This window comes from Nicotiana sylvestris, chromosome 2, assembly GCF_000393655.2.
Source record: "Nicotiana sylvestris chromosome 2, ASM39365v2, whole genome shotgun sequence".
Taxonomy (NCBI): domain Eukaryota; kingdom Viridiplantae; phylum Streptophyta; class Magnoliopsida; order Solanales; family Solanaceae; genus Nicotiana; species Nicotiana sylvestris.
Window position 1 is genome coordinate 180,041,596 of NC_091058.1, and position 16,313 is coordinate 180,057,908.

Genomic DNA, 16,313 nt, shown 5'->3' on the forward strand with positions numbered 1-16,313 from the left:
ATTTAAAGTTTGACACATATAATAAAAGAATATTTAATACTATTAATTACTAGAAATATTAATTAAGTTACTCTCATCTCTTCCTTAATGAATAGTATGAGCTTTCTCTAAGTAGTAAAGGTGGAACTTCAAAAAGTAATTCAAGTCTTTTGGTTTTTTAGGGTAAAAAGTATTCTCTGACCAAACTTTTTTTATTAAACAGATAAAAAGGACTGAAGTGAATATCATTTAGATTTTAAGTGTAATATGATTTAAATTTAAGTGAATAATGCTCTGGAAGTATATTTTTAATAAAATTTTCAATTTTCAATTTTCAATTTCCATCTAAATATTTTTAACATTGAAAAAAATTTAAAACTGAAATTCATATAAAAATACAAAATGTCTATGGACTGAGCTTAAAAATAAACTGTTTAAACTTCAATTCAAATATTATCTAGATGCCTAATTAATCAATCTGAAAAATGAATAAATACAAAATTTATTGTTTAAACTTCATCTTTTAGTTGTGAGCATAAATAGGTTAAAAAATCTTACTAGTATACATAGATATCTTGATTTATTATCTTATCATAGTAAAATAAGAAGGTGTATGATCACGCCCAACTCTAGTCTTAAAAAGGATAAGTGATCCCTACAAATATAATTCAGTCTAAGAGTCCAGAGACGAATGCCACAAAGAACTAAGGTTTAGCTACAAATGTTCACTATCACTAAGAAGACAAGCTCGAACAATTTCTAAGTTATAAATATTACGATTATTATATCTAATTAACTAACAAGATAAAGTAGTAGGTTAATAACTAAAGATACTACGAGTTGGAGAATAGATTAAGGGGGTATAGAGTTAGATTTTCTCAATTGTCGGAATCCTTCCCGCTACGTTTTCTATAATTTCGCCTATATTCTCTACCGATCGTGAGTACTTTGGGTGTAGTAACTCTCTCTCTCCAGCAACTACCAAAATTTATTTGACATATTCTCTCGAACTACGCTAACTGGCACTAATTCACTGCTCACTACAATTGCACCAAGATTTCATTATCTCTATTATCGCATTTAAACCCTCTGTATTGATCTCTCACACGTTAGGAGTGATGTTGCTCAACAACTACCTAAATATGTACCCTCTCTCAAGCAGTACACACTAAATAGACACAGTCAATTGATGGTCATTCAATCAACAACAATAAACACATAGTTGAACAAGTAGAGAAATCTAACAGCTCAATTATATAAAAACATCATAAGAATTTATCCTACAAAAGGTACCATCAAAGCCCCGAAAAATAAATTAGTTGTTCATTATAGTATGCAAAACTACAATACTAGAATTTATAACCAATAATAAAAATAGGAAGAAGGAAGTGAAAAACTCATAGAAGAATTCTCCGCCTTGCTCCTAGTGTGTTCTTGCCTCCTTAAGTCGAATCTCCTCTCAAAAATGTCTTCCCTTTCTTTAGACATGTTTAGGGCGTATTTATAGGCTAGGGTTGAAGTCTTTGAGTATAAATCCGGGTTGAAATCTTTTAATTCGTGAACTTTGACCATCGGGCTACAGACCTCGCGAGGACAAGCTTATAGCGTGGTCAAGCTGGCTACGCCTAGCCTGTAGCACGGCCAAGCTAACTACAGAGCTGGCTACGCCTGGCATGTAGTTAGGCTTGAGTACTTCGTGCTTGTGTGCTCTTTTCTCGTATTTTTGTCCTTTTTTTGTGCAACTCACTCGTCCTTGTCTTCCGATACTCCTACACATAAAATAACATAATGTAGTTCAAATATTACACAATTAATCACTAAACCAATTAAATATAATGTGAATAATGTACTAAGGGGTCGTTTGGTATGAGGTATAAGAACGTATATGAGTGATATAAAAATTTAATACCACTTTAATATTCTGTTTGGTTAGCAAACTATGTATAAGTTATCTCAGTGTTAATTTTAACACCGGGATAACTTATACCTTATAGAGGGTGGGGTAATTAGTATCGGTATAACTTATACCTTCTTCTTATAAATTATACAATTGTCACTCTTAATACAACATATCAAACAGTGAATAAACAACAATCCCAACATAATTTATCCTAATATAATATATACCGGCATAACTTATACCGGCGTAAACCCGAATCCAACCAAACGACCCCTAAAAGTATAGCATTTCGGCGAAACATCAATGTGATTAATAAAAAATATGCCCATAAGGGGGAATATTCATGCTGTCTAAGGAGGTTTTAGTGGGACCTATTTCTGTTTGGAAAAGGCATTACTACGTAAGACATGATGTGTACCAATATGTTCGTATCAAAAGCTCTACTGCTTTTTCACATTTTAAAGTTGACTCAATTAATTTGTAAAGCAGGCTAAATTTTTAAGGAAAACATAATAAAATAAAATAAAATATATTTTCAACATGTGGTAATTGGTAAATTCTTTTTAATATAGTTGGATCTTAACAAGGATTTTGAAACAACGGTATAACAATATCTATGCGGCATGTTAACATTTTTCAGTGATAAAACAAATAACTTTATTGAAGTATTTCAATTATATTTATAAAGTATGATTTTCAAAGTTCACTCAATTTGACTTTTGAGCATAACAGAAAAAACAGATATCTTATAAGGTTTTGTCTTTTGCTTAATTATTCTTTCAAAAATTTTAAAACACGTTCTTTTACTCTATCTCTCTATTTAGTGCTCTCAACATTAAAGAAAAAGGTCTAAACCTTCGATTAAGTTAACCTACTTCTTGATTAACAATATTTAGATTATTGAAATTCAAATGGCATGTCAAAAGAGCGGATAATTAAGCATGCAATATTAACTAGAAACCTACTGACACTAGTAAAAAAAAAATTGACCAAATAATGTAAAAGAAACCTTGTATCATTGCCGCATGGGAAGTCACTTTATATATACATTTCCTTCTTCTTTTTCAATATAATAATACTAAATAGTCACATTCTGTGAACCCTGCTACTACTACTCCTACGTCGACCAAAATATCTGAGGGGAAAAATATTTGGCCACGTTGAACTAACAATACAATATATCTGTTGGTCATCAGAAGTACTCAAATGGCGCCGTTTGTTTCTTGACACTGCTATAATGTGACGAAATCGTTTTCTCTGGCCTAGTTACTGGTGCTGATGGTGGCGTCACTGATCGTATAAGTGCAAAATTCAAACCCTTGAAAAACGGGTGGGTCTTGACGTCGGCTGCACCACGCTTCGACCCGAGTCTCCTATTCGGATCCTTGTTCAACAGCCCAGATATTAAGTCCCGAGCGTGCGCTTCACTCGTTGTAGCAGGTGCGTTGGTCGGGAAAGTCAATGGTTTCTTCACAATGCTCCGCAGCGTAGCTTCGTTGGATGCACCAGCAAATGGCGTCCTTCCGTAGACCATTTCGTAAATGAAGATACCCAGGGCCCACCAGTCCACGGCATTTCCATGGGACCTACCGGATGCCACCTCAGGTGCCACATACTCGTGGGTCCCAACAAACGAACATGACCGGGCAGTGACCGGTTCAGCCACAAACAAACGGTTGGTTGAGAACGATTGTACCTTCTTTGACCGGAACAGCCGGTTGGATATGCAGAAAAATGGCGGAGGTGAAGTTGACGATTCGTATGCAAAGTCAGGTGATTCAACGGCTGCGATTGAGTCTGAGCAAAGGGATAAATCGAAGTCCGTGAGCATAATGTGACCGTCCGATCTAACCAACACATTTTCTGGCTTCAAGTCCCTGTAAATTATCCCTAACATGTGGAGATACTCGAGTGCTACCAAAACCTCAGCTGCGTAAAACCTAGAGAAAAAGAAAGATAATAAAATAAATATTAATCCCCATTCTGTAGGAAAATTAACTGAAATTTCAACTTGGGAAAAAGGTGATAAAACACATTTTTAGAATACAGAGAAAAAAGTCACTGATTGCTTATTTGATAAGATAAGGGAAAAGACCCTGATTTAGTAAGTTCCCGTTGGAGAGTTGAGAAATGACCGAAACAAGAAAAACCCAAAACGGGAAATTTCTCATTAATAGAAATTTGCGGCTAATTTTCCGAAAAATAAAAGAATGTGTGAAAAATATGAGATTTTTTTTCTCAAATGCAGAATGAAACAAATAGAACAAGATTTGTATAAAGAAATCACCAAGTAGAAGAGTCCTTTTTGACTTAAAGAAACAAGGCAAAAAACAGAGTATCAAGTTGTGGAGAAAAAAACAACAATCTAATGGCGTGTATCAGTTCTCGATTTAGCTATCCAAGAAAAACCCAGTAAAATGAAGTAAATATCCCAATGTATATAAAAACAAATATATATACAAATTAGAGAGAGCGGGAGTAAAAAGTACCTAGAAGTGTTGAGAGAGAAGCGTTTATGGGGTTGTTTATGTCTAAGGGAATGCAAATCACCACCAGAACAGTACTCCATAACAACACACGAAAAATGAGAAGCTTCAAACTCAGCATAAAGCGTAGGCAAAAAAGGATGGTCCAACATTTTAATAATTTTCCTCTCAGTTTCAGCTCTTTGATCCTTCTTCTTCAAAGCCAAAACCTCATTGTCCACAACCTTCATGGCGTAAAGCCGCTCCTTCGCCGCCTCATCCGCAGCGTTACGGAGGCGGCAGAGGTACACTCTGCCGATATCTCCGCTGCCGATCTGCCGGACGAGACTAAAATCCCTAAAACACAACCCCTTTCCGACTGAACGTATCGCCTGAAAACAAGAATCCGACGACCGGTGAGGCTTCAACGTCGGATTCTGCTCCGGCGAGCTCGGCGGAAGCTCGAAGGATAGCCGACTAAAACTTGTGCTGTGGCTATGATCACTGCTCGTACTCATCGAAATTTTACTAAAATTCGACCCCACGAAAGAAAAATTATCATTCGACTCGTTTGCGTAACCAAATATATCAGACATATCGTATATAAGAATTTTAGTAACAGGGAAACATAGTTGTTGATTTTCAACAAAATGGAGAAAAACTAATCTATTGGAACTTTCGGTAATAGGCTTTGAGAATCAGATGCTGAAAAATGTGTGGAATTTTGTGAAATGAACAGCGGAAAAAAAAAGATAAGAGGAATCAAAGACTTGTTTGTTGCTGTTACTAGAGGTGAAAATTGAAACAAGTCAAATATTTCACGTTGAAGAAAGATAGATCCTAATACAACTATATAAAGAAAAAAATTAAGAGAGAACCTTATTAAACAAAAAAATTCGTACACAGAGAGAAAGTGAGAAGAAAAACAGCTATGGTTATAGCTCTGATTTTTTTTTTCTCTGTACTTTGTGTAGGCTAAGGTTTTTATGGCTGTAGGGAGGTTTTGTAGAGAAGGGGGATGGTGGTTGTGAGTATTTAAGCTACAACAGTACGGAGAACGGGTGAGTTTTTACTTTTTACAAGGATGGAGGGGTGGGGTAAATTAACTTTTCTGACTGTGGGGGTAGACACGTGAGTTACTGCATGGCACGTGCGATGATGTTTGAATGACGTAATTGTCTTGGCACGTGTGCAAAGATGGTCTGTGGGAATTGGCACGTGCCGAATGGGATTGAGTTGCTTATACACTTGAACTTCAGACAGAATGTACAGTACGCGTGGTATTGGACTTTGGATTTTGAAAGCTGCAACTTTTTTTGCCTTTTAACTGCCCCAATGACTATTTGTTGCTTGTCAATTTCTTTAATTTATTTGTTTGAGTATTTTCTCCTTTAAACTTGACTACACAGATGCGATAATTTTTTTGAAATTTTTGTTAGTTGTATTGTATATACTTTTCAACTTTGTTTTTTGTTTAATGTTTGTGATAACAGCGATATCCTAATCAATTTAATTGCAGATATCAACTTATATTTCATTAGTCTATTGCTGAATAACTTTCAGGACCATGACTCTCGATGTCACGTACTCGCTTCGGTTCAGTTTAATGGTTCATAATATTTGATATCTTTAGATATTAAAAATGTGTTTTTTTTATATAATTATTTATGAAGTAAAGAGCCTATGAGTATTTTATTATATTTTCAATAAAAAAATTAATATTAATATGACCTATTTTATTGTTAATTAATATTAAAAGATGGATTTCTTAATAAGTATGAAAATAACTAAAAAAATCAATTAAAGTGAACTAGAAGGAGTAATATTTTTTGCTCACAGTATTATGCATTGTTGTCAGTTTTTATTCATTTAGTATTTTCTAGAAACTTAATTTATGTGAAGCATTTTTTTATTCTGTTAAAAAATAATGACACCTTAAAACTATTTAATTTTAATATCCTCATTTATCACTTGTTCGGACGCGTTTGATATAAATATTCATTCTCCTTATAATTGAGGAGAGAAAGATAAAAAAAATGCAAAAATTCTCACCACCACTCATTTAAAGGATAATTCTGATATTTTACACATTTGGATTGCCTGTCAAAAATCTCTTTTAATTTTTTGTCCAGTGAACATTCACATAAAAATAAGATAGAGATAATAGTAATTTTTTGAAGTGTGATGGAATGGAACTTGTAAAGTTTGGCGACGCCCAATCAAGATATCAAGATATAAGAAATTTTCCTTTAAAGTCTTACCAATGCTTATAGGATTGGAGAAAATCAGAAAACACACATGTGATATTGGTAGGAGTTTAACCGGCAATCTTTTGGTTATGAACTCACATTAGTTAAACATAATCATTAGTTGTAAGCTTAATAATATGCTAATCACAAATACGATCATGTGCAATGATTAACATAAGTCTAGGGTGCAATATTTATTCTTGTACGGAAAAAGAAATCCCTAATTCGAAACAAGATAAATTTTTTAGGGTGATTACATTTTTATTTTTTATTACAGGAAAAAAATATGTTTGTCAAAATACTTTCGATGTGCTAAATTTTGCCTAATATATACTTGCGAGTTCTCAAAAGAAGAATATTGTTTCTTACTTTGTCATAATAATTTCAAGCATAATGAATAAAAACAAAGTCTACTTCTAAGATCAAAGCTTATGTGCAATTTGGTAAATAAAAGTTGTTCCAAAGTCTTCATATTTTCTTCTTACTCTAAACTAAGAAGAGAGGCAAAAGGAAAATTCATTGCCAGAGGATACCCAAGAGTTAATTTAATGGATGATAATCCAATTTTTATTTTGTTGTACTAAACTTATTGAGTATCTCGTTAGAAATCACTCAACTTTACTTGAGTATCATTAAAGTCACTAAACTTATTTTATAACCAAAAAATTATTCAAGCTTTGCCTAAGTATTACAAAGAGTCATTAGGAGGAAACAGAATAGACATTTTATATAATACTCAAGCAAAGTTGAATGATTCTTTGGTTATAAAATATCTTGTTTACTGACTTTCTATGATACTTAGGCAAAATTAAGTAATTCTTTTATGCAAGAAAATAACTTAGTGACTTTATGTAATTGTTAGATAGAGTTGTATTATTCTTTTGTTACAAAAATAATTTAATGACTCAGGTCCAATAAAGTAAAAGTTAATTAACTAGCCGTAAAATTACACCGGATGCCGAGCTAGTTCGAGAGAACTCATCCAAAATTTGAGATAATGGTTTTGTATACGGGCGAGACCGAGCACTGTGGGACACCTCGGTTCTCAATGAAGTAACGGAGCAGAGACGTGACCGTATGGAATCGAAATCGGAGCATGGAGTCCCTCAAGTCGGGGTCCGGCAAAAATACCTGACCTCGGAGGAATCAAGGACACGTCCCCCAGGACCGATTCGAATCCTAAAACTTCGAAGAACATTATTAGATAATCGAGCATAACTAATAAATGACCGTGATATTCGTGCTCAGCTGGATGTTACTACGTGAATCTCGGCACGTATCGGCAAAAAATCAGTGATTAGTAAAACAGAAGATTTTTACGTACTTAGGGTTAAACTACCCTACTGTTGTGGCCAAACGCAGATGCAAGTATACGCGGCGTCAAGTAATAAAGTGACTAAAAGTCGGATATCGAACCCACGAGGACTTGTGATTAACTATTAACTAAATTAGACTATCCTAAGTATCTGAAGAATTAAACCTAGAAATATTTGATTCTAAACTAATCAAAATAAGGAAAATAAATGGTGAAATCTGAACAAGGGAAAAACAAATTTTTATGATATCAATGTAATAAAAACCATCTAGGGTCATGGGCTATCTAACATTCCTATTGTATTCTTCAATTGAATTGACTAACAAATTTATCTAGTTTATTGGTTGACATGGTTAATATTGCTCATAAGAATCTATCGAGTTATTACTTGCCTATTAAAGCTAACCTAACGCCTATATGTCTATGGAGTTAGAATCAACAAGAATACATTTATAATTCCTGTATATCAACCAAGCAAGGCAATTAGCTATATGTCCATCCTAATCGCGAATCCATTCCCCGATGCCCGAATTCAAGAACTTGCTCTACTCAATCCTATATGCAATCTAGAATTCCCACTTTCGAGTTCAATTCAAGATTCGTAGATAGTATTCAATTGGTGATCAAACAATCAAATAATTAAGTGCAAAATTAAATAAATAAACCAATATGATAAACTAAGAAATCAAAACCAATATCCGAATAACAATAGTCATGAAGAACCACAACCCTAGAACATGAAGTTTAGCTCCACATAGACATGGTAGCCAAACTACAAATCATACAAAGAAACATAAAAATTACTAAGTTTGGTGGAAGAAAGATAGAACTTGATAAACTCTTGCCTCCACGGCGGCTCTGTGCTTGTGTTTTCCTCTCAAAAACATCTTCCCCCCTCAAAATAGGTTTAGGTTGGCTTTTATATAAGTTGGGAGCGTCTAGGGGTCAAAATAAACGAGTCCTAGTCGAAAAAGGCCACTTTCCCGTCTTGAGCGTCCTGGGCAGTGTGGGGCGCTCGCCCTGGCGCTCAAATTTTATACATTCTGTAAATTGCGCCACAGCCAGCACCCCACGCTGGCTGTGGCCATCAAATTTCACTTTTTGCCTTTTCTTCCCAATTTCGCTCCAATTCGCGCCATTCGTCCCAAATTGCATCAGAATGATTCCTACACATAAAAATACCACAATTTAGCACAAATCATCATATTAAACACCTCAAATCGTCAAGACATGACCAAAATGTGAGGCGATTTATATTAAAATATGCATACATTAAGCCGATTATCACATACTATATAAAGGGGAGTCAAACTATTCATTAGGATCCCGTTGTAACACGCATATCAAGATAATACATTCTTATTTTCTCTGTTATTCAAAATTCTTGCTTTACTTCACCAGTTCTTCATTATTATGAGCTTGGGATCGAAGACATGCACTTTCATCAAGCTGTTACTGAATTCGAGATTGCTCTCCTTATTGGTTTGACAATTAATCACGTCACTTACTTGTTTAATCTAACACAATTTATCATTTGTATTGAATTAATTCGCATATCTTTAAAATCACTTATAACACTACTAGAAATTTGACAAAAACCCACCAACTTTGGTCGGTCAAAAAACCAGCCGAAAACCCACCAACTTTGGTCGGTTTTTCAAAATATTTTAATTTTTAATTATTTTTTACAAAACCGACCAACTTTGGTCAGTTTTATTTGGCGTAAAAATGCGGGAATTTATTTTTGAGTCCTGCGAAATTTATTTTTCAAGAAACCGACCAACTTTGGTCGGTTTTTGCAATTAAAATAAATAAAAAATAATATTAAAAAATTCGGCCGGTCATTTTAAAAAATCGACCAACTTTGATCGGTAATTTTATTTTTTTAATAAAACTAACCAACTTTGGTTGGTTATTTTCGTGCGAAAATACAATTAAAAAGTATAAACAAAAAAAAGATAACTTTAAAACAAAATGCACCAATGGTCTAGTGGTAGAATAGTATCCTGCCACAGTACACACCTCGGTTCGATTCTCAAATGGTGAATCTTTTGATTACATAATTAAAATACCGATCAACTTGGGTCGGTTTTTTCTTGCAATATTTTTTTTAAAATTTAATTGACCGACCAACCTTACCGACCAACTTTGGTCGGTATATTAAAACGACCATCAAAATACCGTCCAAGCTTATTTGGCCGTGTTTTGGTCAATAATTGGCCATAACCGATCAAAGTTGGTCGATTTTTTTGGTCGGTATTTACCGGATTTCCAGTAGTATAATTTAATTGTTATTCGTTTTGAGGGTAAACATGTTCGAACGAGTATTATTATACGAGAGATTAAACAATTAGCAACTGTGGCCAAAGCAGCAATTTTCATCAATTCAAGATAGTATATATTATAACCTATGACTGTATTTAATATTTATGCCTTAAATTTAATCTATCTTTTCCCAACAGTACCTTATAGTCCATGCATGAGATTCTGGATAAAGAACAGTGACTTCATATAAATGATATATGGCTCTTAATTTATTGTATAGCACTTTTCGCTTATAATAGCATACGTTTCATGCTTTTGTTGGCAATCAAGCAGAACTTTTTGCTCTGTTGGCCCCTTTAATTTCTTTCATGTCCCACAATATGACTCCAACCAGAGTAACCAATCATTGAAATATATATATATTAATTTCAAGTAATATTTTTTAATGAAATAACTTATGTGATACAATTAATTGCAGGTGTTTAAATTATGATTCTTTTGAGAAAAAAATCGTGTCAATTAGTTCATAATGTGATAAAGATAGTAAAAAGGTAATGGAAAAGTTCTTTTAGTTCTTATCTAAAAGAATGATTATATATTAAACCATATATTATAAAAATTGGTAAACACTTCCTTTGCAAATTGCAGTGCAATTCAATACATGGGCTGTGAAACTTACAAAATAAACATTATCCCTTTAAAATGTTAATCTTGTTTAATTATCCATAATATTGTGCAAGGAACACTAAATAAATTTTCTCATCTAATTGATCAATGTTCTTTGACCTAAATACCCTTTCAATCACAATATGGGTTTTTCCTGAGATATTTGTTAGATTACTGCCAGAGAAGCATAATGAAATCTTATCATCACCTCGGACATTTTTAATTTTCAGATGAATTAGTCTCAACTCTCAAGAATGGTCAAAAAGTTGTAGGTCAGTCTTATAAGCAATAACAAATTTAGAATTTAGACGCAGTGAATGCTAAAGTGAGACCATAAATTTTGAAATGTAAAATCTAACTTCGATCCGGAATATATATATATATATATATATATATACTTGTCACGACCCGGAATTCCCACCATCGGGAGTCGTGATGCTGCCTACTCGTAGAAGCTAGGCAAGCCATGAACTTAGAAATCATTAACTCCTTTATTTTAAAACTTCTTACCAATTATAATAACAAGGAAATAAACCTTTAAATAACAGCGGAATATGAAATTTAGCGGAAGTCTTAAATAAATAGAAAACGAAAATGTCTCAAAGACCATCACGTGCCTCTAACCAGAACCTGGTGTCACAACATCCACGGACTACTAAGAGTACTAAATACAACCGTTTGAAAGAAATATAACACTGTTTGTCTCGAATACATGAGATAACAGAATATGAAATAAGATAGAGGAGACGCTGGGCCTGCGGACGCCTGCAAGGCTACCTCGATGTCTCGATGGACTGAAGGCTGGCTCCCGAGCTACTGCTGCTGACCAAAGGCTACTCCGGTATCTGCACAGAGTGTAGAGTGTAGTATCAGCACAACCGACCCCATGTGCTGGTAAGTGCCTGGCCTAACCCTGGCGAGGTAGTGACGAGGCTAGGACCAGACTCCAGATAAACATGTGCAGTTATATAATATATGGCGGAAAAAATAAACAGGTAATAAACAATTAAAGCTGGGGAAGGGGAACATGCTTAGGGGGTAGCAGATAAAACATAATATCAAAGAATAATAAGGAAACTACAATTTAACTTCTAACACAGATAAAAAGAAATAAGGCAACTTTCACTTTCAGTTTCATCTTGCTGCAGGCGTGCAACCCGATCCCATTTCTCATATCTTGTGGTAGGCGTACCACCCGCTCCCATTTTATTATATCTTGTGGTAGGCTACCACCTGTTTCCATTTCATTATATCTCGTGGTAGGCGTACCACCCGCTCCCATTTCATTATATCTTGTGGTAGGCGTACCACCCACTCCCATTTCATCGATCTTGTGGTAGGCGTACCAAACGTTCCCATTTCATCATATCTTGTGGTAGGCGTACCACCCGCTCCCATTTAATCATATCTTGTGGTATGCGTACCACCCGCCCCCATTTCATTATATCTTGTGGTAGGCGTACCACCCGCTCCCATTTACAAGTCATCACAAAATTACAAGAAATCCCGACAAGGGAACAAAAAAATAATATAATAACTTCCCGGCAAGAGAACGACAATATCGAAACAGTCATCCCGGCAAGGGAGAATCAGCTATAACCAAATCCTAACTCATTTTGTACTCAGCTCAATTAATAACAATACTCAATCACAACTAAGAACTACGAGGATAAAATCAATCTTTACTCAATATAAGAGATCATTAATTAAAGCATCCGAAGTGCCATCTAAGAGCATAACAACGTTCAAATTTAAGATTCACGGTCATGCTCGACAACAACGTATAGATACTCGTCACCATGCCTATACGTCGCACTCAATAAGAAGCAAGTAACAAATATGACTCAACTCCTAATTCGTCAAGCTGAGGTTAGACCAAACACTTACCTCAAACTTTCACGGCCAACTCAAGCCTCGAACACAACTTTTTCTCTCAAATTCGGCTCCAACCCAATATATATATATACATATATATATATATATATATATATATATATATATATATATATATATATATATATATATATATATATATATATATATATATAAAATTCGATCCTGAAGTAGTAGCTCGGTCGAATCTGGCGCAGTTAGACACTGCTTATCAAGAACATTAATTTATTCCTTCTTGACATATTTCCAAACAGTAGGACACTTTATACCTCTACAGTTTTGAAACGAAATTAAAGCAATGCAAGAAAGAAGGAAAGCAACTGAACACAACACAGACATTAATATTCCAGTTGGCCTAAGCAGGACACGGTACGCATGACAATATACAGTTTAGATCATATGATAAGGGTCCACATTCATATTATGGGGTTTATTGGGTCCAATGAACGAACTAGTCCTAGAATATATGTTAAACTACAAAGCAAATTTGTTTTTTTAATTACTTTATGTATAAAATATTTACAACTAATATAAAATTATTTAATCATGTTAAGAATGATATAAAGTAAGATATGATAAATAGAGCAGAATAAAATAAGAATCTATGACTTTTGTTTCCCAGATTATCGTTTTCTAGTAGAAGAGTGGAGATTATTGGCCACGGGGTCCCACAAGAGCTCCAATGCAAATGTGCGAAGAACATGGAGAAAATAAGTAGAACAATATTATGAAGTTTGAGAACAAAACTCAAACTGACCTTTCTCCCATTATATTGAAAAACTTTATGTATAAAATATTTAACTTATCTATATATATATATATATATATATATTATATATATATATATATATATATTGAAGAAGGAACATATTTCTATTTAAAGAAATTAGTAATTTTTTTAGGAGATAAATAAAAGTAATTCAACTTACTTGAACTTAATTGTGAATAGTTGGGTGTGAAGTGAGTTTTCAATGATAGTTAAATATGAAATCAAGGTGGAAATTTATGGGTACAAAATTTTGTGGGGCATCTTTGTATTTATCTATCAAAGGAGAGTGGCAAGTAATGTTTCATCAAGCCCTAGAGAATATGCTATATAAATGAATTTGAGAAGAACTTGTTACATTTAAATAAAGCAAGACTATTTATCTTGTGGCACATATGTATGGAAAGAAACCCTACTCAATTGTAGGTTAATTTAGACACAGTCTGTGGGGTTAGACAAGAGGATCTCCTTGATTTCGTTCTGAATTTTTTATTCATGAAATCCTTAAGGCTAATAGAAAAAAAAAAAAAAAGGTAATAAGCTGGTGTTATCTATGCTTATAAGCACTAATTAGCACGGTTCAGGTTTTCTAATCCCACTTAGATAGATTTTCTGGGATCTTTTTTCTTCTTTTTCTAGATTTTGGTCTTTGTCATATCTATTTATGTTCCTAAAGTGAGATCAACTTAGGAGTAATCAGTGTCAATTATAAGTCAGTGGATCTTAATTAAAACCCTACCTGTCACATCTGCAAGATCATAAATAGAGCAAGCATTTTACTTACGAGGACATATAATAGGATTTAACTTATATACATTAAGAGTATAAATTTACTTTTATACTATTAGTTGTCATGGCCAGTAATATCATTATACCACGTAGGTGTTATTTGACATATATTTTTGCTATATGAAAAGCTTACATATGAAATGGACTAGCACATGTGAGAATGTTCTAGAGATATGTGAAGATTTCTCACGGAAGACTTTAGAACCCTATGAAATTGTTAGGAAAGTCCTTAGAAGATTTTAGCTATGTATAAGATTTTAGATTAGAGATTTACTTGTAAATACTAAGGGTCTTGTGTAATAAATATTTGTGATGACCCGATAGGTTATTTATAGTTTTAACCTGCAATTCTGTATTTCGAAACCTCAATTAGCTCCCTTTAGCCTTTCTTGATTTGCATGCACATCGTGATTTGGAACTTGGGCGTATGCCCGAAATCGAATTCGGAAGTCCCTAGCTTGAATTATCGCCATTTGTTGAAAACTAAAAGTTTAAAGGTTTAAAGAAATTTCAAGTTTGACCGTAGTTTGACTTTGTTGCTACTGGATCCGGATTTTAGTTCCGGAACTTGGTATATGTTCACTACAGTAGTTATGACTAGTCGGTAAAATTTAGTGCAAAACGGAGTTGATATAACGTGATTCAGACGTCCGGTTAAGAAATTGCATGTTCTTAAGTTTTATTAAAAATTTCATTCGTTTTGGTGATCGATTTGTAGTTCTAGATGTTATTTTTGAGTTTTGATTGCGCGAGCGAGTTCGTAATGATATTATTATACTTGTGTGCATGTTTGGTTTCCCGAGGCCTCTGGTGAGTTTCAGATAGGCTTCGGAGTAGTTTTGGACTTAAGAAAATAGCTGATGAAATTTGTTTTTGGTGCAGGTCTCTGACCTCGCAATTGTGAGATCAATGTTCGCATTTGCGAACATTCATGGTCTCTGACAGGTTCGCATTTGCGAACAAGTAGTTCGCATTTGCGAAGTAGTACTAGGGAGGGGATGGTTCGCATTTGCGAAAGTCCAAGTTCGCATTTGCGAACAAGACCATCGCAATTCCAATGGCAGCAGAGATGGGGAATCTTATCATTTGCGAAGCAATTCTCGCATTTGCAGGGTTCGCAATTCAATTGCAAACCCCAGTTTGCAATTGTGACATTTGCGCTTGGACAAAAGAGGGGAAAAAGGGGGATTAGCTCATTTCTTTCAAACTCTCAACCCTAAACACCCTAGAAGCGATTTTCCCTAGAGATTTTCATCCTAGATTCATTGGTACGTGACTTTAATCTACTTTCTTTCAATTACCCATTACATTTCATAAGTTATCAACATCAAATCTAGGATTTTCATGGTAGAAATTAGGGATTTGGGCAGAATTAGGGATTTTTATAAATATGGAATTTAGACCTCGAATTGAGGTTAGATTTCGAAAGGAATTACATAACCAGGCTTGAGGGTGAACGAGTAATCATATTTTAGTCCGAATCTCGGGTTTTGACCAAGCGGGCTCAGGGTTGACTTTTATTGATTTTTTCAATAATGATCTAAATTGAACCTCTTTCTTTCGTGAATATTTTCTAAAGTTTATTTTGAATCGTTTGGTCAATAATTTGTGAGATTTGGTTGGTTTGGAGGCTTGTTTGAAAGGCAAGGACGTGGTTGGATTTTGAATTGATTGCGGAGTGAGGTAAGTATGGGGTCTAACCTTGATTTGAGGGAACAGAGACCCTTGAGCTATGTGCTATATGAATTTCATGTGTAGCGGCGTATATGCGAAATGACGAGCGTATATATGCCGTCAATTACTTGTTTCCATATCTACCCATATTTCATTAATTATATCATACCATGTCTTGAGTGTTACATGCCTTAATTGCTTCATATGACTTAACTTGCTACTTGTTATTTATTATTCTCGCATTAAAAATGTTGATTTCTTCCATGCTTCCATGCTTAATTGCTACTTGCCTTAATTGTCTTACTTATACCTTTTAACTATCATATATTTGACTTGACTTGTTGCTCAGTAT

The 16,313-nt window shown here is 34.2% G+C and overlaps 1 protein-coding gene across 1 annotated transcript; it reads right to left on the reverse strand.

Moving 5' to 3' along the window:
- Positions 1-2,878: 2,878 nt before the first annotated feature.
- LOC104211849 (protein kinase PINOID) lies at positions 2,879-5,345 on the reverse strand. The gene is made up of 2 exons (XM_009760982.2): positions 4,369-5,345; positions 2,879-3,819 (listed from the first exon to the last, which is right to left on the reverse strand). The coding sequence occupies exons 1-2, from the start codon at positions 4,938-4,940 to the stop codon at positions 3,072-3,074; spliced, it is 1,320 nt and encodes a 439-aa protein (XP_009759284.1). The 5' UTR covers positions 4,941-5,345; the 3' UTR covers positions 2,879-3,071.
- Positions 5,346-16,313: the final 10,968 nt, after the last annotated feature.

Coding starts and splice junctions, on each gene's coding strand:
- LOC104211849 (XM_009760982.2), bottom strand. CDS start 4,940: ATGTCTGATATATTTGGTTACGCAAACGAGTCGAATGATAATTTTTCT. Junction 3,820..4,368: donor TTCTCTCTCAACACTTCTAG/GTACTTTTTACT, acceptor CTTTTTCTCTAG/GTTTTACGCAGCTGAGGTTT.